This window comes from Scardinius erythrophthalmus, assembly GCF_964197995.2.
Source record: "Scardinius erythrophthalmus genome assembly, chromosome: 21".
NCBI lineage: Eukaryota > Metazoa > Chordata > Actinopteri > Cypriniformes > Leuciscidae > Scardinius > Scardinius erythrophthalmus.
The window spans coordinates 7,174,673-7,197,251 of NC_138241.1; the positions used below are offsets into that span (position 1 = coordinate 7,174,673).

At 42.8% G+C, this 22,579-nt stretch overlaps 1 protein-coding gene across 9 annotated transcripts in view; it reads left to right on the forward strand.

The window, feature by feature from the left end:
• The window catches only part of meis1b (Meis homeobox 1 b), a 64,579-nt gene that overhangs the window by 23,252 nt on the left and 18,748 nt on the right, over positions 1-22,579 (forward strand). For all 9 annotated transcript variants that reach the window (XR_014029123.1, XR_014029124.1, XR_014029125.1 and 6 more), the window contains exon 8: positions 7,803-7,948. Coding sequence is in view for 6 of the 9 variants with exons in the window: in XM_081351814.1 (XP_081207940.1) it covers positions 7,803-7,948 (146 nt within the window). In the remaining 3 variants the exon portion in view is untranslated. The remainder of the gene's footprint in view (positions 1-7,802; positions 7,949-22,579) is intronic.

Consider the following 22,579-nt stretch of genomic DNA (forward strand, 5'->3'; position numbering starts at 1 on the left):
TGATCTACCGCCAGCAGTCGATTTTGATATTCTAGATATTATCAACAGGTCGGAATTTTGTGAACTAACTGTTCCGCATTTTTCATTGAAAGCATATGTCGTAATTTAGAAATATTTTTAATATGGAAGAATGCGGTTTTACAGATGCTAGAAACGTGACTTTGAAATGAAAGATTGGTATCAAAGAGCACACCCAGGTTCCTAACCGATGATGAAGACTTGACAGAGCAGCCATCAATGATCAAAACAAGAAAGTATCATCATTTCCCAAAAAAAGTTAAACAGCACAACTTTTTTTTAACATTGATAAAAATAATAATAATTAATAATAATAATTTGAATACATTTTAAAATGTATTAAGATAGAACACAGTTCTTTTAATTTATAATAAATATTTTATATTTTGAATATTTCGCAAAATTACTGTTTTTACTGTGTTTTTGATCAATGCAGCCTTGGCGAGTTAAAGAGACGTCTTACAAAAACATAAACAAATGTAATGTTTCCAATATATATATATATATATATATATATATATATATATATATATATATATATATATATATATATATATACATATATCAACACATAAATCTGTAAGTCACCAGCAAAAGTCTTGGAAGTGTGTTCTTGTAGTTAGACAATCTGTTTTCAGCATTAATTATTAATCCCAAGGCATATGTATATATGTTGTCTATCTATCCAATCAAGCTATCTAGGCAGATGGATGAAAAGGCTAGCTTTTAACGTTCTCCATATAGACTCTTTAGCTAAAACGGGGGTCTTCTGCTGTATGTGCAGACATAATGGATCTGAATGAAGAGCAGCTTATCATTGAAAGAAAAGCTATTTGATGTTACATTTCATTCTATGGATGACTTTTTCCCACCACCATCTTTTCAGTAATAACAGTGCCCGGGTTTTCTTTATAAGCAGGGATCATTGTGTAATTCTGCCATACAATTCACTCTCCATGTTAACTACATTTAACAAACGCAGGGGAGACCAAGCAGGCTATTATTAGAAGTGAAATACCCTCACATTATCTACTGTACTACAGCCCAATGGATGGCGATATGCTGTAGTTGGGGAAAATCCCTGTGCATTAGAGCACTTATCTCAGCCTGTGTCATTTAGATAGCTGCCATGTGGAAAATGATCTGCCAGAAGCCAATAATGAAGACCGACGCAGTTAACCACACGTCTCTGGTTGCGTTTCGCTCATTACTAAAATATACCAAAAAACACAAAGGAACAATACAAAACAGTTTGTCTCCAGGCCTCTGTCTGTTACAGATATTGAAAAGTTGCTGTTCTCAATTGAGTCAGAGGATGGATGTCATGTCTTTATTTGGCTGTGTGTGTGTGTGTGTGTGTGTGTGTGTGTGTGTGTGTGTTGTTTTAGGTTCACCTAGAGTAGATGATGAGAGGTTTAAAAGCGCTCAGATGAGTTGAATTCCAGGCAGATTGCTGCAGTAGTGCTGTTGTTGCGACCAGCGAAGGCTCTTAGCTTTTGTTGCAAGCCATGTTCCTTTTTTTAAAAAACCCTTTCCTCACAGCCATCCGGTCTGCCTGGATATCGAACAAAGCTGGCCCTGGAGAAGGTGTCAAAAGCTGTCTGAGAGAGAGCGAGAGAGAGAGAGAGAGAGGGAGAATAGAGCATGTATACTCTTTGTGAGTGTGTGTGTGTGTGTGTGTGTGTGTGTGTGTTGCCTCGGTGGAATCAGAGGACTCTTAAAGTGTTCCCGTTTGAACCTCACCAGCCTGCCTTTTCTGCCTGCCTTATATCTTCAGATTAAAAAAAAATTACAAAGGAGAAAAATCAATAGTTACACAGTAAAAGTGCTCGACATGAAAGGGTAAACTCAGGGCCCTACACTTTCATTTGACCGTTTTCCCCCCTCGACACACGGACTGGAGGAAGAATGAAAAGAGGAGGAGGGGAGGGAAAGGGAGAGAGTGAGAGAGACCTCAGTTTAATGCTGTGTTTTTGCCCCTGGGCCTCAGTACGCTTTCCAATGTGTCGGGGGCTTCAGTGGAAGTGACCCCTACACAGACATGGACGAAAAAGAGCCGTAACATTTGCAATGACATTTTTGCCATCACCTGTGGGTATGTCAGCGGCCTGATCCCGGAGACCTGGGAATATGCATGAGGAGCTCTCAGCTAGGACTCACGCGGGCGACTCCGTTTAATTAGAGGCATTATAACACTGAATATGAGGCACATTATGCATTACCCTCTCTCTGTTAGCCCCGCTGCGAGGCGATGACAGAGACACACGAGGTACGGCATGAAAGACTTGTAATTACACTCTTTTTCCCCCTCAAATTATGAATTACAGATCTGTCACTGTCATCATATGTGTAATAAAAGGGGGAAAACAGTGCCATTATTTAAGATGCCTGCAGTTATTTAAATCGGTCATTATTTACTGTCATTATTTCAAATGAATCCCGGGTAATTACAGATTGTAATTATGACTCTCCGCAGATTAGTATTTACAGTGCTATTTTTTTCTTCATAATTATAAATTGAAAAAGTAGTTGAGCATTAATACACACATATGCACAGCTATGTATATCACAAGACACAAGTGATCAGTTCTCAAAGAGCCAAATATAGTCAACATAACTAAAGATCTGCCACATTGCCGCCATGTCGCATCTCATTAAACCCTCTATTTTCCTTTTTATGTATCCTTCCAAGTCAGAAACTAGAGGAGCTAAGGCCATTTTGCTGGAAGAGCAAGTGATTGCAGTCAGCAGACCGCTACTAATGTTTGTATGTATTTTAGGAACAGAAAATGTATGGTGGGGCAAGCGTGCACGGCAAGCTCCCTGCTAATCTGAGTGTCTCTTGTTGGGAATCATACCGCAGGAATTCCTGCATGTTCAGAATATTTTTGAGGTGGGAGGCGCTTGTGACCCATGCAAAGGGAACCCCCGCTGCCTGGTCCATTCTAACCATGTGAATGGCCTGAATACAATGAACCCGGCTTTATCTTTTCTTCCCCGACCCTCCCCTCTTCCCATTTGCCCACTCTCTTTATATGCGACTCTGTGTGTGTGTTAGAAGGAAGAGTGTGTGAACGTGTGTGAATGTGTGCATAGTGAAAAGAAGGCGGATGGCAGGCCCTTAAGGCTGAGGTTTTGCAGGACCAGGAAAGCCGTGGTACAGTCATATGAGAGTGTGTTTGAATGTTAAGAAAGAGTGAGAGAGCAGCACAGGTCACCTGACTCCCTCCACAGGGAGAGGCCAGAGGTGCTCTAGAAATCATCCATGGACCAAATGTGGTGTAAAGCAAAAGCCAATCTGTTTCCACAGCTTGGCCCCATCCATCAGACCATGGCCAATAAAATGTAGTCAAAACACTTCTTAAAATTGGGCAAGAAGCTATACAGCATGAGCAATGACAGCCTGACTTATCCAAATGTTGAAAATATTCAAATGAAACCCTGATGAGAAACAGCATACATTGTGTTTTAGATTCCGATAGAACTACAATCCCCAATGGCCTTGTTATGGGAGACATGTCTAAATTTCAATCATAAATGCAAAAATAACATATTGCTAATAACTAAGCTTTATTGCTTAGATAAACAGATAGCCCCACCCCAAACTCACATCCATCACTGGTTGATCCAATGCTATCATCATGTCAGAAAATCACAGATATTACACACTAAACCTTTAAACTGCCTTTACCCGCAAGTTCTGTTCTCTGGACAGAGAACTCATCATGAAGACCTAACCAAACCAACAACTAACCAGCCTGACTGGTCTTTTCAGCAGAGGTGGTAGATCTCCATCTTAAAAAAGTAGCATCAAGTCATCTTTTTTGTAGCATGTAAATGAACGCTTGACATTGTGCTTGATGGATTGGAAGTGCCACTCTGCTAATTTGTAAAGCAGCAGAAAAATGGCTGACACTTTGGAGTTGTGTACGCACACGGCAAGGGGAACAGGTAGTGCCCTTTTTGAGTAATCGGATCATAACAGATTAGCCTACATCTCTCTGATAATGTCAGAAAGCGCCTTTAGTAAGTTAGAGAGAGTGGTGGAGATAGAGAGAGAGAGAGAGATGGCTGAAGAGATCGAGAGAGCAGGAGACAGGTATCGAGATGGAGCAGATGAGCCAATCAGAAGAGCTGGCTGACAAAGGCATGTTGGGAAGCTAACCTGATTTTAGCAGCAGCCAGGCATCTAGAGCGTCACATGCTGATCTCATGCACGGATGTGTGTGTGCGCATACGAAGGGGTCATAAAAAATTCTCTCCCTGGTTAGCCGCGGGGCATCCTCCTCAGCCTCTGGCCTGCTCCAGTCACTGGCCTGCTCTCTAATTGCTGCATAGACTCCACCACACATGGCCAGATGAGATGACATTTTCTTCTCTGTCAGTGGCGGACCGGACCGCACGTCCCCCCTCCCTGCAGTAGTTGTTAAGACGCTGTCATAACCCATTAGCAGTTGGCCAAAGTTCGCCCGTGGCATTTCCTCATGGCATCAGCGAAAAGGCGCATAAATCTGCCAGTGGAGCCTGCTGCTGGACTAATGAGGCTGTGAGCTTGTTTATGGACTAGCATCATTTTTATGATTATTTCCACCTTTTCAGTCTCGCCGCCATCATTCGTCTTTATTTGGCGCGGGTAGAGTGCGGAAGCTCGGCAACAGCCTGACATTTTGAAACGAAAGTGCCGTATAGACACTGCCACATGCCTAAGCAGACACACCAGTGCTAAAATAGATGCAAAATTAGCCCTAGTCGAATAAGGTGAGCCAGTATTGAATTGCACCGAAGATGAAAATAACAATAAAAATGACAGCTATCAGCATGTTGGAATAGGTATCCTGAACGTACATCTCTGTTACAGCCCTAGAAAAGAGTCAGGGAAGTGACGCCTTTTTAAGTGACGCCAGAAATGCTTTCTTCTTGTGAGCCTTTTTGCATGTTTGATTTTTCTGACATGATTTTGGAGGACAAAATGGATACAATCTCTTACAACACAACAAAAATCACACTATGCCATATTTTTCGTTGCATGTAATGGCGCTTTTCCACTGCATGGTACGGTACGGCTCGGTTCGGTACGGCACGCTTTGGCGCATTTCCACTGCATGGTACGGTACGGCTCGGTTCAGTACGGCTCACTTATGGCGCATTTCCACTGCATGGTACGGTACGGTACGGCTCGCTTCGGCTCGCTTTAAATGGTACCACCTCTGTTGAGGTTCCAAGCGTACCGTACCGATGCTAAGATGTGACGTGAAAACACTGCAGATCACTGATTGGTCAGACAGAATCATCTCTACCAGCGTCATTGTATTTACAACACGAGACACTAAACCCGCTAGATTTAAATAGCCAGTAGACAACAGCCAACCTGTTTTAAAAGTATTTGCTTCAAAAAAGAGTATAAACTTCAAAAAAAGAGTATAAACTTCAAAAAAAGAAATGGCTGAATCGTGGTCAGTGGACGAGGTGCAGACGTTCCTCTCGTCAGTTGCCGAGGAGTGGATGGGGAAACACGGAATGAAAAATTCACATTTAATTTGATGTCATGGTAGTAGAGACGGCAACTATTTATAACGATCAGTCCCACCCACTTTGAAGCGGTACTAACTGCAGTGGAAAAGCAAACGAGCTAAAGCGAGCCGAACCGTGCCGTAACGAGTCGAGTCGTACCACGCAGTGGAAAAGCGAAGCGAGCCGAACCGTTCCGCGCCGAGTCGAACCGTACCGAGCCGTACCATGCAGTGGAAAAGCGCCATAACTGAAGTTACTGTGTTGACTAGCAATGGGATGACAGTTTGACAGAAACTTGCTGTATAGACACAGCCATGTGCTTACATTCACACTGCAATGCTAAAAAGAGGTCAAATTAGTATCAGACTCGACTAAGTTAAATCGGTATCAAATTGCGTAAAAAAATGGAAATCCCAATCAAATTGACAGCTTTCGTTTCCCTCCCCCTCGTTTGCCTTAAGAGGTTAGTTTTTAAGGAAAATATTGGGGAAGAGAGGTTAAATAGTTCAAAATGGCTCGAAGAGGCGGAAGACCAAAGCTCAAGAGAGCACACACACAACAGAGTTACCTCAGACATCACTCAAACGGCCCCTGCCCTTTTTCACTCTTTCGTCATACCCCCCTTCCCTCTTCCTCCGTCTGACCTGATATCCAGTGTTTGCTTCTGTTTTGCTAACTCGCATGGGACAAGCCCTGGGTTTATTATTTTAGGCTTTGCTGAACACGAACTAGTCTTTACACCGGATTTGAAGCATTTGCTTCTAATGAAAGTGGTGTCTTAGATTACAAACCAGCGGTGCCACTGCCTCTCCAGATGGGAGCTGGGAAGTTCTATTTGCCTAAACACAGTCAGAAGACAAACTGCTCTCTGAGCCGGGGCTGTTTTTGGCATCAGTTAATGATGTAATCGAAACTCTCCTTTGACAGCTTTTAGTTTTGATTTTTTTTTTTTTTTTTTTTTTTTTTTGTGTTGTGTCTGTGTGTGTTGGGGGAGGGTGATTCAGCTCTGGTCAGTTTCTTTGTAAGTGACAGACTGAGGGAAAGTGCCCTTGTGTAAAAGGCAAAGCCATTGTATCTACATAAGTCTTCACTTAAAAAAAGTCTCAGCCTTTTCTGGGGCTTCTCTCCTAGGTAGAGAGGGCTGGCGGAGTGTTTTATATGGAATGTAGAAAGCCTTCGCTCTCCTAATGGCGTATATAATTCAGGTGCCCGCAAGGCATGCTTTCAGGAATTCTTTTGCCTGAGGTAATGGGGAGCAAAGACTCTTTTAGACCCTTGATTATTCTATTGATGCATGGAGCTGGGAAAAAAAATTATCTCCAACCGGATTACTGCAGACATTTCCATTAATTATCAATGATACAGGTGCCTTATGTCGCTGACTGAAAGCTACAGCGAGAGAAAGAGTTAACCCACCATAATCTCTCTGTACGAATAGCGCTGGGGCTTTTGGAAGTGCTTTATATGTAATCAATAAGTTACTCTCTTCGTTCCTGTGCCTCTGCTATTGAAACGCTTGCAACGTGCTGTTGTTTGCCTTGCTCGTGTTTCTTTTATGGTTTATTATTTGAATTGTGGGTTCATGATAACAATTATCAGAAGTCTTCTCAGTGGCGGGTTCGGGCTCTCATTGAGGGAGAAAGCGTACGATAATTGGGGGATCTGAATAAAATCAGCGTATGCAAGCAAACTGGCAATGTGAGGCTGAAAAGGCGACGTAAGCCATCTCCTCTGCTCTGGTATGTCAAACTGCCCATTATAAAGCCTTATCGAGCACCCACAGGTTGCTGCAAACACCAATGCAGCATTGTTATTAAAATGCAGCTCTTTGAAAGGGATGCCGTTTTGTGCAGCAGCCATATTCACCCCCCTCCTTCCCCTTTTTTATAGTGTGTAACTCCCACCTGAGGTAAAAAGACACCGGGGCGAGCTTCAATCAATATTTCCCTGGGATAATGAAGACTAAATCTCTCTGTCATTCTCAATTCATTGGTGACTCACTGTGTTGGAAGGCAGGGGGGAAATGCGACCTTACAAGTCCATTGTACTCGCTCTCTTTTTCTGAGCGTTGTGTGGGGGATGAGAAAGGGGGGTTATTTATAAAAGTATTAAAAATGAATGCATTCAGACGTGACGCTTCAAAGAAGCACTATTGTTGCCAGCTTACCCTGTTGCCTAGTTTTTTTTTTTGTGGGGGGGGTGGGGGATGCACTGCCTGCTTCTGTGTTTCTGTTACTGATCAGGACCTGTGTGTGTGGTGTGTGTTTTGACAGGTGACGGTCTGGACAACAGTGTGGCATCACCCAGCACAGGAGATGACGACGACCCCGACAAGGAGAAGAAGAGGAATAAAAAACGGGGTATCTTCCCTAAAGTGGCGACCAACATTATGAGGGCATGGCTTTTCCAGCACTTGACGGTGAGTTCAGTAAAGTGATCTTTCCTCTTGCTGCTTCTCTTTGAGTCTTTTACAGCCAATACTGAATGCTGCACTTCAAAGCCCTTGAAATAGTCAACGCACATGCTTTCATTCACTTTATCTTTCCTAGCCTTAACAACACATGCTCTAAGTTTTAGGCCAAAAAAAAAAAAAAAAAAAAAACAGCATCAAGCTAAAGATAGCAAAGACAGAAGTTAGACGACAGAAGTTAGACGACAGAAGTCGTCGATTTCAATACTTTTTTACTGTTATTCATGGAGATTTTTAGGAGTTCTCCATACAGTGTGTGTCAGCGTATTATCCATATTAACATAGACTTGAGATGGGGATTATGGTATATTTTGGTCACTAAAGCAACACTTAAAGATGTCTATATGCCATTACATTAAGAAAGTGTCCAACCAAGTGACATATAATTAAAAAAAGAAGACAGCAAGCACACTTTACAAATGTGTGAGGCTTAACATTTAAATTATATGTATAAAAAAGATATATGTATTGTTCAAAATGACGACAAAGTATTTGTAGTATCAAATCACGTAGTGTAGCATTTAAATACTTTTTGGAGCCAGTGTACGTCTAAGTTACATGATCAAAACTGGGTTAGCTAGTTAGTTGAATGTGTTTTTGGGCTGGTGGTTGGTTCTCTTACTGTGGCTGTCCACACCTGCCATAGAGAAGTGATAGAGCAGCACAGGCCATTGATGTGGTTGGCTCTTCCTCTTGCTTTGATGGATTTCACTTCCACTATTTCATTTACCGCAAAGTAATCGGAGTGCTGTCAAGACACCACTTATCTCCATATATCTACCCTTCTCACAGGCTAAACACACACCTCTGCCAGCCTCACTCTCTCACACATACTGTACACACACATGCACACTCTGCACAACTCATAATAATAATGTCTCTTAATTAAAGACAGTGAAATGTTCACGTAGGTGTATTTTCAATGAACATATTACTTAAGCCTTCACTTGTTTGTGTTACGCTTTATGACTGAAGTAGCTATTATGGCCAGCAGCGTGCATATTTAGGTGTTGAAAGGAAGTGTGTTTCTAACCAAGCTGGAGTCAAAAGGGAACTCATTTGATCAGTGCCAAAAGCCCCCACATGCTCGCCCCCTGCCCCCCATTTCTTACATCTGTGGCACAGAAACTATGCCTGAGTACCCCAGAACTTCACCTGCCCCAAGCACACCCCCAACACACACATACGCACACACACACTCAAACCCCCATCAACTACCACCTTTAGCGGCCCCAGGAGAAAGGTGTGTGAAAAGAAAGCCATTTGCCAGTTCACACAGGCACACACATACGTACACACAAACAACAGTGTGCAATATCCACAAGAGCATAGACTGATGGAAGTTTAGTTTCCTGTTTGTCTTGGCTGACTATTTTGGTGGACAGTATTGTGTCATTGAGAGCTTGTTCTGTCTGAAGTGTTTGTATTTAACTATACTTCAGGGACAAAACTATCCTAGAAGTTTGCTAAATCTGACAAACCCCCTATTTTAGGACATCTTCAAGGTGAAAATGATTCATAAATAGTTTATTATTGTTATAAAAATGCATTATTTTTTAAAAGGTACAGTTAGAGTTTAGATTAGGCTTAGAATACCACTCTTACTATTGCTCTACAAACCCCTACTCTAAGTATTAAACTTTGCTGCGTAACTTGCCCTCGGTTGTTCGTGCTCTGTGTATCTTAAATGATGGGATTTGTTAAGGAACGATGTGCTATTACACTGAAGAAATCATACCTTACAATTTTGCACCCTAGCAAGCACTTAGCAGTGCTCTAGCAACTACTTAGAACACTTAGCTAACAACCACATAACATCAAACAAGCAAACACCCCTAACAGCCTTGCATTGTGATTGTGGGACACTTTTGAATGAAATGACAGCGATTGCTAGTAGACGTTCATACTTGACTTTAGTATCCAATCAATCTCCAATTAATTGAAAATTACTCTAAACACTCCTTAGAGAGAGAGAGAGAGAGAGAGAGAGAGAGAGAGAGAGAGAGAGAGAGAGAGAGAGAGAGAGAGAGAGAGAGAGAGAGAGAGAGAGAGAGAGAGCGCGCACAGTGCTTGAGATGAAAAAAGGTAAAGAAACCAATGTCACCCCGCACCCCACACAGAGTGAGCGAAAAAGGAATAGATTAGAAAGTGGTAGAAAGGAAGCTGACTTTAATACAGAGACAATGAGTGTTGCTTTGATCAGATCGAAAACATAAATGGAAACACTTTCAGGCTCTGCCGTAAATAGGTTTGTACAGTGCTCCTTACGGCAAACTTGAGAAATTAGACTCGTTTCACTCCCTGCTTTGAGTGCTTCACTCTGACAGCTCAGCATTTGAATGGGGAACAAAACAACACGCAGCACGTGAGGAACGGATGACTGACCTTATGGACAATGCAATCGTCTCGCCTTCCGTTCCCAACTGTCTTTTACTCAAAGGACGTCGGAAAGTCTCAACTGGGGCCACAAAGATGAAGGAGAAAGTGTGAGAGCTCAGGATTGATGTAAAAGGTAGTTGCTGAACGTCTCTTTTCCTCTGAATCAATGTGTGAAGGAGCAGTTCTCATGTCTGGCCCCTGGTGATAAAGATAGCGGCAATTAGCGAGCGGCACAAACAACACAGGCAGATGATAGCCTTCTGTCTTAGAGAAATATATGTGTTGCACAGTTCAAGAACCAACCGCAGAAGGAATGCACTCTTTGCATGTCACATGAATCAAACGGTAAAGCCATTGTGCCGAGAAGGAAGTGTGAAGTGGGTGGCAGTACAAGATAATTCTGATGAGCCATTCGGTGGAAGAGGAGGAGAGGAAAACAATAAGCGGAACGGAGACTGATACAGAGGAGACGGTGAAGGCTTATGGGGTAGCTACACCCTAAAGCTGCTCTTTAATCAGTTGTTTTCAGTTCCCAGTTATTAGCTGGCTTGCAGGGCGAGTGGAAGAGGGAGTTTTGCAGGTCTGAGAATAGCATGGAGAAAGAGGGAGAGATGCTAGCTAATTACTCTTCACTCACAAGTGTTTTAGCATGCTGTAAAGCTGGCGTGAACACATTCCAATAAACTTTGTGGTGAAATAAAAAACAAAAAACAAAAGGCCCTAAACTTCTGTTAGTTTTCCTGCTTTAACTGTTGTTTGTTTTTTTATTTTATCTGAACAAAGATAGCGAGACTGTGCCAGGCATCCTGGAGAGGAATGCTGGGTGCACTGAGCAGCTTTCCTGTTCCCGTGGCCGTGAAATTGGACTCTTTGCCCCCCTCCTTCCCATTCCTTGTTCCCTCCTGATTTTCACCCTCTATCTCACAAACAGTATTTTCTTGTTTAATTTAACAAGAAAAGAGTAATAAATGGAAGCCATTGCTCCAAATCCCGCTGTGCTTATGTTTTTGCACTCAGCTCCCCAGTGAAAGGGCAATTTGCTAAATTATGTGATAGAGTAATTAGATGAAAGCCAGGCTTCAGATTGTTGCTATGCTGCCACAATAAGGACTGATCCTGGACCATCTGAATATTAGGCTGGCTCTGGGCTTCGTCCTGTTTGTACACAGAACCGGAGAGCGAGAGGGAGCCTCCATAACAGCTCGTAAAAAGCAAACCACAGCAAACCATCGCTCCCCCCCCCCCCCATTTTACGTGGTGTTTGTGTTCAAAATGAGACTGGAAGGCATAATCGCTTTTAATGCAATTAGGCTCCAATTTAGCACCCTCTTCACACACATGTAACAATTCTGGTGGAGGCAACATTCTTGTTTTTTCTCTTACTCGCTGGGAGCACATTTTGCCAAACCTCAACTGTGCTGCATCTTGAGCAGAACCAGGTGTGAAAAACGCTATAACTCATTTCTGCACTCAATGGACTGAATCGTGCAGAGGGCCCTGAGCTGGTTGGACCAGCAGAAGGGGGAACGGGCTGTGTCCTCTTGGGGAGTTGGGTTGAATTTGTTGCCCCATAGTTGGAGGCTGGAGTCAGGGGGAGAGAGTTGGTTTGAATTGGCCTGCTGATGATTTCCTGGGCAAAATTACAGATGTTCAGCATATGACCTCCTCAAAACGTAGTGCATGGAAAGCACAGAGGGGTTTTCAAAAGGCTGGGGTTCTCGGTTTTACTTAAAAAAAAAAAAAAAACCCTAAAAGGGAGTCATACATTTGGCTCAAAGCAGGGAATTTTCCTACATGCTCAATTTAATTCACAATTCAAGTCAAGATAAGATTTGCACTAACATGTCACACATATTAATCAAAATCTATGAACTTGTGCAGTGTATTCATGAATTGTTCATAGTTCTTAGCATTAGATACAATCCTGAAAGTTGTCTGTGAAATGGTTGAGATGGTGCTGTGTGTTGACATTGTTCAAACAGCAAGACCCGCCACTCATATCATGGCAACATGACATGGCAACTGGGTGCCCTGACAGATCTTATCACAAGGGTTTGGACCTGATGATATGTTGCCTTGACCACCTTTAGTTGTCAAGCTAGCCTGTTGACATTTTTGCAATGTGTCTTTATAAAATATTTTACCATGGGAATGAATTCTTTGATATAGGCTATGGTTTTTCTTTGAAATCCAGGGAATACCATGAAATTGCCATCATGGTAGTGTTCAAGAACATGAAAGTACAGCAGTATTTTTTTAAAGGTAACAAACATGTGTATTGTCATCAAGAAACATAAACACCCCCAGAATTGTCTGTCTACATAACATCACAGGATCCATTTTGTATCGCATAAAAAACATGGGCACCATTATTGCAAATGAGGCTCCTGGCTGGCTCCTCTTTGTCAAGAAAAGTAACATCCTTGTAAACAAACTTTAGGCATGGTAACATTTAGCCAAGAGCCCACTCTGAATAGCCTTGTCAAAAAAGCCACCACATCTATTAGAGGTCAGAGGTCAACCAGGCCTTAGATGCCATTAGTCTGTGGTTGTTTATTGCTGTGAGATGTCAGCACACTGGTCACCCATGGCAACCCCAGTGTGGTACTCCGCATTTGGCCTGGTGGGGAGCCCTACTCTCAAGTGTACTCTCACCTTTACCACACAAGGCCAAACCTCAAAAGAGCCTTGCGCATACACAAATCAAATGACCTGGAGCTCTGAGTGTGCATTGTTTTTACTTTCATTCACTCATTCATTCATTTTTGACTAGAGCAGAAAGTCCATGCAGATTAATATTTGCAAATTGAATTTAGCAGCCTAAGGTCGCTGGTTATTTCTTAATTTCATCTAAGTGGCAGTGAGTACTAGAGGCGCCATAAAATTGAAATAGCTTCAAGGAATTCTTCAGACAGTGAGGATCAAGCACTGTGGATCTTTGAAAAAAAAATGGCTTCTTTCTTGACTCCATCTGTACTTTATGTTCTTCTGAACTGTGCTTCTTTGCTTTTTTACCATGTTTCTTTCAGCCAACTGGGTCTTTACCTCAGCTGTTGTAGCTTTTTTTTTTTTTTTTGGTCTCTGTGGTGTTTTTGTTTGAGAGAGAGGATACATGTTTATTTGTGTGTGTGAGACATTTGGAAGCAGTGACTTGATGCTTTTTCATAAAAGTTGGTGTCAAAGAAGAGGCAGCTGAGTCAATCTTAGGGCTGTGGCTGCCCATTGAGGCAGGATGCGCCCCCCTGCTCCCACATCTTGTAATGAAAACATCATCAATTACCCCACTGACAGGCCCCTGGGATGTGGGGCAGGCAACTCTTTGGGGCTGGTCTTTGTGGATAGACAGCCCCCTTCACCCCCACCCCTCACCCCTAGAGAGGGAAAGAGAGAGAGGGTGGAAAAAGACTGTATATCCATCATTGGCAAGGCTTCGAGGGTGACAGCGTAAAAGGCACTGGTGTGTCATGGGCAGAATGGATTGAATTGGCAGACTCCACATGGTGCAAGAAGAGGTGGATGGACGCTGCTCTGTCACTGCTGACACAGCCTTTCACAGGCCATCTGTGCCCTGATTGATGAGCACCACATCAGTAGACGTTTTTCTACCCTAGCCCACCACAGCGTCCCCAACATCAGCTGCACCTTTGGACTGAGGCTTTGGAACAAAGACAGAACAGACCTTAATTGACACCACTCTCTCTTTCTGCGTCCCGACGCAGTTGGTTGGCTCCTTTCCTCTGTAATGTCCCTGAAAGGCAGTTAAGTTTTACTTCATGTAACCTCTGAACTGTTGAAACATAGCTGGTCCAGATGAGAGTTGTCCCTCAGACTTCCTCGCTGCTCTCTAGAACCTGACAAATTTATAATGCCCACAGGGCCAGCCACTGATGCAGCCTTGTCATTGGAGAAGACAGTGTTCATGTACACTGTTTTCCACTAGTAGGCCTACACAGGTGGGCCTCACTGAATTCCATCCGTCCAGCTTGTTAACATGAACTCTTAGGAACTTTCATTACGTTGTCAGTTAGAGAAAGTTATACTCCGGCCTGCTATATCATAACAGTATTGTATTTCATTATCAGCTACTTGTGAAGGATTAGCCACTAACGACTGTTGAGTGTGAGATCATGCTAGGCCAGCATGGTCTCCTGTCTGCATACCAGCCATGGCATTAATGTGACAAACCGTGCTGTCTGTCTCTCAATTCTAGTTTATGTGTAATCCCACTAAAATGCTTTGTCAGCATGAACTCTGGAAAAAATTTGGAGCTCAGGTGTGGTGCAAGGTTCTCCTGAGCAGTCTGTCTGTCAAAGAAATTCAGTAGCCTATTGTGGAAATACAAGATAAATATCCTGAAGTCTGGTACATTCCATTTAGATATCCACTTATCACTCAGTGTTGGTGACCATGATAATGTTAGTTCGGTTGTCATTGGGATGGACTTATGGGGCATTTAGGGAGGATGTTAATCTTCTTCTAATCAGGGATTATGGCAGATGCTTGATCCACAACTGCCAGAGCTGGGAAGGGCAGAGTATACAACCTGAGGTGACATAAGGACAGTCATATTCGGATGTCTATGCAAGTCTGCGTTCTACAGCATTGTCAATTTGAATCTTTGGGTGTCAGTCCAGCGTGTTCTGTTCTGTAATGCATCTTAATCCGAGTACTGTTGGCTAGAGTTTAGCTATGGTCTTGCCAAGAGTTAAAGGTCCATTGATGTTTTTAGATGGCACTATGTGTGGAGATTCAGACCAGGCTTTGCTGATTTACCCTAGCTATGCTGTAATCGTCAGTGCTCAGGGATCTTTCCGCCTGCAGTCACCAGCTCAATACCTTTTACTTACAGCCACTGCAGAGCATTCCCCCACAGAGCAGAGCTCCAGCAGTCTGTCCCAGATACTCTTGGCTCACTCTGTTTGTGTGTGCATGTGCGCCAGTGTATGCCTGATGGATTATATGGCAGCAGAGACGCGGTAATCAGTTTGCACGTTTGCTGAACTAATTTATCAATTCGGTTCCTCCTACTTGTAATCTCAGCCATGCGTGCTGCTCTGAGCTCATTGTGCTTTTCATCTGGGGACAAACAGTTCTTCAGGAGAAAACGGCACTACCCTCAGGCCTCTTGATGGGTTTTTTCCCCTTCATGGAGTCACAGAGCATCAACACCGTAATTGTCTGGCAATGTGTCTGAAAAAAAAAAGTATACAAACATTGAAACACATGCACTCATTTCTGCATCAGTATCACCTAGAACTGACACTGCTTCATTTTGCATCCAGTTTGCAAGCGAAGTGGGCCAAAACGGGTGGCAAGCATTTTATAGTTTTTCATTAACTGTGCTGTCTTGGAGAGGAGATAAATGAAATTATTTTGTACCATCATGCGTAAGTGCATGCATAGTTTAATGGAGCTAGCATGTCCTGTGTACTGAATCCAAAACCCTTTTAAAGTGCCGTTGTCTTTGTTGTCATTGATTTCCCAAGGTGATGAACAAAGGGTAAATGGTCTCAGACACTTAAAACCTCTTAGATTTGTCTTTATTTGCCTTAACTTTATCCAGGACCTGGCATATACTCAACTATTGAATAGGATTCTCTCCATTTAGCTCTGATAGTGGATCTTGACCTTTTCCTGCCGCGCTGAGTGCATGGTGTTTCCTGTCGCAATAAGGGATGCATGGCTGCATGGGAGCTGCATTGAGAGCACCTGCTGATCCATGTCGTCCCCATAGAGATTTCAGCGTGCAGCCAGGGGATCACTCCCTAGTGTGAGACATCTGCAATATGTGTCTTGAACCAGACATGGCCGTATTTCATCAGATTAGATTCAGACGTTAATAGAAAGTGTGAGTTCACTAGGAGAGGAAGAGAGTGCTGATCTGTGGGCCTTTTTATTTTTCTTTCTCTCTGTTATCAGCGGAGTGTTTTAGCTGTGGTGGAAAAGGAAGCAGACAGAGGCAAGGCGCTGCTCACTTGTTTGTTACGACAGATTAAGTCATCGATTTGTATAAGCTGTGCACCGATGGAGAAGGATCTGTCTTCCGCTCAGAGAGAGAGAGAGAGAGAGAGAGAGAGAGAGAGAGAGAGAGAGAGAGAGAGAGAGAGAGAGAGAGAGAATGAAAGAAAGAAGAGGTGGGAGAAGGAGATAAAATGAGATCACAAAAGAAGTATGAAATATGTCTCTGTGTTCTTCTTTCCTTCACTCTGCCAACTATTATCCAGGCAGTGAAATAGCATAAGGGAGCAATTGTAAAATACCTTTACCTTTTTTAACTCTTTTCCAACCGTGACCAGGTTTCTCCTCCCCCTCAGGCCCTCCATTGAACATTAATTAAAATGGCCAGGGCAAAAGGGTAATTATGATAATAACATAATAATATCGTGCAGGTTATTAGAATTTTTTTGTGGTTCCGAAATTGCTTCCTTTGAGTATCACATTTCAGTGGAATTAGCTAAAGGATAATTTCCTTGAAAGTAAAGGCATTGGAAAGGATTCTTTGGTCAAGGTGCAATATAGTAACCCGATTCTCTTAACATTTAATGCACCATGAGTTCCTACTCCTGCCACTCGGCCCCCACCTTCAACAAACCCAGTTTTGGCTGTTGGGAGGCAGGAGGGTGGAGTAGCTTGTGTACCGAAGCATGCATTAATAGCCCTGCTTTGCATTTCACTCGCAGTCCTCTGGACAATAGCTAAAACAATAATTTGGGTGTTTATCAGCTTTAAATGATCTCAAGCCGCTCTGATTTTGTGTGTCAAGCACAACCGCTGGCTGGCACTCTCCAGAGTTGGTTGGCCGAGGTGGCATGTACCTCTTTGTCCATGATGCTACCTGACTGACTGTGCTAAAATCCCCTTCCCCACAGATATTAGACTCCCCCGCCTAGTGCCAGCAGCCCACCTCCAGCTGCGGTCGGCGTGGCAAGGCACGGCGCAGCTGAATTGCTTTTGAATGTTCCCCCTCAAATAGGCTGTAATTACAAGCTTAAAGAGGTTTAGTGGTCCAGTAAACTACATAATCACCCCTGAATTAGCCCGGGCTCATCAGCCGCAGTCCACCAAGCTCCAGTCAGTGTTTGCAGGCTGGCCCCCTTATTACCGTGTGACTGTGAACAGCAGGTGTGGAACAACATGCATCCCCCTTAAACACAGACTCCCCACCCTTCCACTGGTATCTGTAATGAGACTGAATAAGAGGCTGCCTACCCTACTGCGACTGGCTTTTATATCAGTGCCTGGACCTGGCTTACCTCTTTGCAGGCGCTTGAAGCTAAAGGCCACCTCATGAAAAATATAGCTCTGCTCTCCTCTATGTAAAGCTATTCAAATACCAGCCACTTTCTTCAAATGAAGTGGCTTACAAATCCGGGTGTCCAGATATGTGTTATTTTGTCTTTTGCCTGTTGCACTTTGCATTTTTGGATGCAAAGCCTTAAGCTCAAATTTGATAATGCTGATTTAGATCATTGTGGGCTTGGAAGTTTACACAGATATGGATAGATCTGATTTGTATTCCAGCCCACACCCATCTTTTAATTTTAGACTTACATTCTGTCCTCAGTTGCCTTTAAAACAAGAGTGCATATTCCCGACCTATAAGAACTTGTGTTACACCCTATTCCCTAAACCAACAAAAAAGTTTTTAAGAGGATGACTAATTAAAATGCTGGAAACCAAATTAAACAGATCCTCTTTTATCAAAAGTAGAGATTAAATGGTGAAAAAATTCTGAGGGTGAAATTTCCCCAGCTTTAGCTTGTTGTAGTACAAGGATTTCTAAAAACACTGTGTGTGAATAATTCATGTGCCGGCTTTGTGTTGACTTTGCTCGCTACAAACTTAGTGGCGCTCCCAATGAAGCATTCACACTTTCTTTGAGCCAGCCAGTCACCAACTCCGCCAGGGCATCTTAAACCCTGGCCTCCAGTTGTTTTCCAAATCTACGATTTTTCTCTCTCCTTTGTTGTTGTCTCATTGGTGAATCAATCTTAGGAAGAAATTGGGTTACAGAAGCTTTGCTGTTTTTTTTTTTTTTTTCTATAAGATTCTCTCTCTCTCTCTCTCTCCTCTCTCTCTCTCTCTCTCTCTCTCTCTCTCTCTCTCTCTCTCTCTCTCTCTCTCTCTCTCTCTCTCTCTCTCTTCAGTTTCCCATATGATGTTTTGTTTTTCCTTAATGAAGGACAAAACGTCATGTTTGTGCCACGTACACAAAAAGGAATTTGAAATGTCTCAACTTTTCCTCAACCAAGAAAAATCTCTGAGGTCAAGACTTATTGTGCTTTCTTGAGAAACAACACCTTTCAATAATAGTAAATAACTTTTCTACAAAGCTGGAATGCCTCACATGCCTATCTTACTGACGAAGACAACAAGTGCATAATTGTCTAGAGAGATGATAATGCTCTTAGCCAAATATCAAGGGTAATCCTTCCTCCCCCGGCCTAAGGTTTGGGTTGGATGTTGTAGGTGGCCCTATCTGCAGAAGGCCTGAAGCTGTGGCTCTGGTACAGTTAATGCTAGCAGAGCTGGAGTAGGTGGAGCACTAAACTTCAGACATAATCCTGTTTTCTCAAGGACCAAACCACGGAAGAGTGGTGGACGCAGCCCACACGTACAGTGGCTGGTTCTGAGATGGGATATGGAAATGATACTCAGTAGACACCTAGGCCAGAATGGCCCCTGGATCAAGCCTTAGGCATTCCTCAGGGGCAGCTTGGCTTCCATGGGGATTAGCCACAAGGAATATGGAAGTGAGGCTGCAGTAGGAGACCTAGCTGAAATGAACCCTCACATACCTTGAAAGGACCCACTGACCTTAGTCGCCCCTGCAACGTATTTAGTATTAGACATCACATTTCTCTGGGAGATGGGCACTTAGTGGAGGCATTGTCAGATGGAGCCACAAGGATTAATTCTGTGACTGTGTCCTGCGACTCAGTGGGCATGTTACATTTTTGTGCCATGCCTCCCCACTAATTTTCTGTGTGAGGAATAAGCACCATGTTCAGCACACTTATTTTATTAAGTTAATCTTGTATGGAAAGCTTCTTTAATCCAAATCACACAGGATAGAGAGAAATGTTCCCTTAAATAGAACATAACGATAATAACGGTAATGTGGGTAATGAAAGCAGCAGAGTGGGGGAGAGGGGGATTGTGGCTGATTGTAATTAACTGGTTAAATGGAACACAAAAAGATGTGTCCACAGCGACTGGGGGGAGGATGTGTTCAGTATGTGGCCTTAGCCAACCCTGGGAGTTGATGGGTAAAGAAATACTGCTGGGATTCTGGCTTTTTTTTGCGGGGGAAGCAAAATGATGAAGAAAACGCAGAGATGAAAAGAACTTCCAAAATAGTTCTCCCCTCACAGTGAACCAGAGAATCCTGTCTAAGGACCTGATAAGGAGCGCAGCTGGAGCTCATCCAGACCTCCTCCTCCCTGTTCTACATAGACACAACTCTCCCCACAAAGACATAAAGGCAAGAGTACACACCTCTCATGTTTCTGCTCTCATAGTCTGAGTTGTACCTCTCAGCTTTCAGGGTACAGTGCAGTAAATACTGGAATTCTACCCTCTCCCACGGAAAGGTCTCCTGACACAACTTGACTCCTCATATCTTGGCTGTATTCAAAACAGCATTCTCGGCCATCGCTCTGAATTGTGGGTAAGGAGAGCAGAGTCAACCAAGGGTTAGCGGGGAAGTCTGAGTTCTGTTTCGAGAAGCAATCTTTAGCTCTACCAGTGAGAGCACGAGAGAATGGGAGAGACCTGTTCACCTCTCTTATCTTGCTGATAGGACACGGACTCTACGCTCTTCCCTGTCTGAGGGGGGGTCACGGAGGAAGACCAGGAGGGACAATTGTTGATGCACTGGTACACACACACACACACACACACACACACAAAGATAAGATACATGATGGAGAACTGAGCACGGGGAGGATCGTTGAGCATCGTTGGCTTGGTATCCACCAGTGCAGAAGAGGCTGGAAATTCTGATGAAAGGAGTAGTATATTTGGACAAGACGTATCATTAAGATAGGCGAAGGGAAACAGGGAGGATTCGTTGAGACTTTCCATCTGTTCTTTAGGCAGTGTTATTGCTTTCTCACTAAAGCATCACGAGACCCTGAGAAAACAATTCTCACCCAGTACTGCTGCCAAGAGGATTAAAATACTCAGTCGCTCTCTGACTATAATAAAATCTGTTGGTTTCTCTCCGTTAAACCAGAATCTAAATCACACTGTTTTGACGCATAGAGATAATTTGGTGTTTGGAGTCCCACACAAAGGGAAAAAAAGGATTTCTAAACATATCCACTTCATGTGTTCATGAAAGCTTTAATGTTATGAAATACATCAGCAAGTATGGAAAATATGTATGAGAAGATTGTTGCAAGAGTTGGAATGGATGAACATTTAGGAATGTCATGAGGGAAGGGGTTGCACAAATCTGAAATCTGCAGAAAGAAGTGTGCACAGTTATCTGTTTGAGAATAGGCATCAGAGTCACGTACAGATAAGAGAAAAATATTGTCACAACAATACAATTTGTAAAAAAAAAAAAAAAAAAAAAAGGCCAAATCAACAATAAAAATAATAATAACTCAAAGTCTGCAGCAGTAAAGGAAATTTCTTTATCACTGTTGTGATTGCAAATAGACTCTGGACAATTTACTTAAAAACCGAAAAAAAGGCAGGACCTAAGTTAGAGGTGTATCTGGATGTTTTCCAGATATGACAAGTACAGTAATAAGTGTAAATAGGGCCTCAGTCACTGCTGCCCCATTCTACTCAAATACTGGTGTGGCTACATCGGGGTCATTATGACAACAAAGGTGAGGCACATATGATGCTGTAGGCGAAAGAGCTTGACCCAGTTGGCGTTTGTACAGGAATCCTGTTTGGGTACTGCTGAATGCTCACAGTCGAAGCCACCTGTCAATCAGGCAACAGGTCTTTGTATGGGGTTTCTAGGATTTAATGAGAAGTTAGGATAGGATTAGGTTACATTTAAGTTGAGCTGAAACTTGACTGCTCGTTTTCTCCACCCCATTGTGCATTGTTGTAACATTTCATTTTGTAAAGTTGTCTAACAAGTTGCCTTAGTTGACAGTCCTCCCACTACTTTTCTTAAAAGTGAAGCCAGCATATTGCATTCTTCATTTTATACTTCATCAATATTTTTATGATATTTAACATTTGAGTTTTAGTGTGAATCATTCCCTAGTTACCCCTACCTTTACAAGTTTGGACCACATAATGTTTGACTCATAAAACGTAGCTGTGGAAGAGATTTCAAAATAGCGGTTGCAAAAGAATTTTGTATGTAAATGGTCTGGCAATATGATCATTTCTTCTTTCCAAATTGTGTTGTCTGAGTAAAACAGAATTCAAAAGGTTTTAGTGTAGGAGAGGTAGTGTGAAGAACACAATGATGTGTGAATCTCATCCGGTCCCAGCGCTCTCATTCCTGGAATTGCAGTGGCGCAGAACTGGAGTCATTCTTTGTGGGGCCAGCAGCAGAACAGGCAGCGTTAGTGCTGTCATATAGCCTTCGGCACTGCCTTCCCCCCAAAAGTCATGAGGCCTCTGATTCTTTTGTCCAGACATGTACTTCAATATAGGGCTGACTAGCCATTGTGCCACACTTAATGCCATTATTTTCTACACAGTCCGTGTTTAAAATTGGGCATGACTTCTTCCCTCTCAGATGATTTGGTGAACTACAGAATACGACAGGGATGAAAGTAATCCAATGTTGGAGTTGATTTTATGATTATAGTTACCATTACATTTTTGATGCTCACAGGCCTGCTATCAATGATGATCACTGATCAGATGACAGTGAGAAAGGCTGGAATGCTGTTTTCTCACATTTCCAGTCCTGGGCCTGGTTTCACACAAACGTTATCATTGTAGTTTATAATGACAGACAATAGATATGCTAAGGAGAAAAAATTAAGAATTTTTTTAATCTACTCAGAAATGGCTGGAGGCGTCACTACAATTATAACTTTCTGCATGAAATAATCCACAGTTTGTTCCAATTACCTACAATTGGATCACATGAAAATGACAGAGCGACAGGAAAACAGCTTGCTTTCTCTGGCAGTACCAGTAAATAAACATGCATTCAGCAACATGAAAGACATTCCAATTTATTATTGCTCAAAAAAAGAGCAGACAACCCGT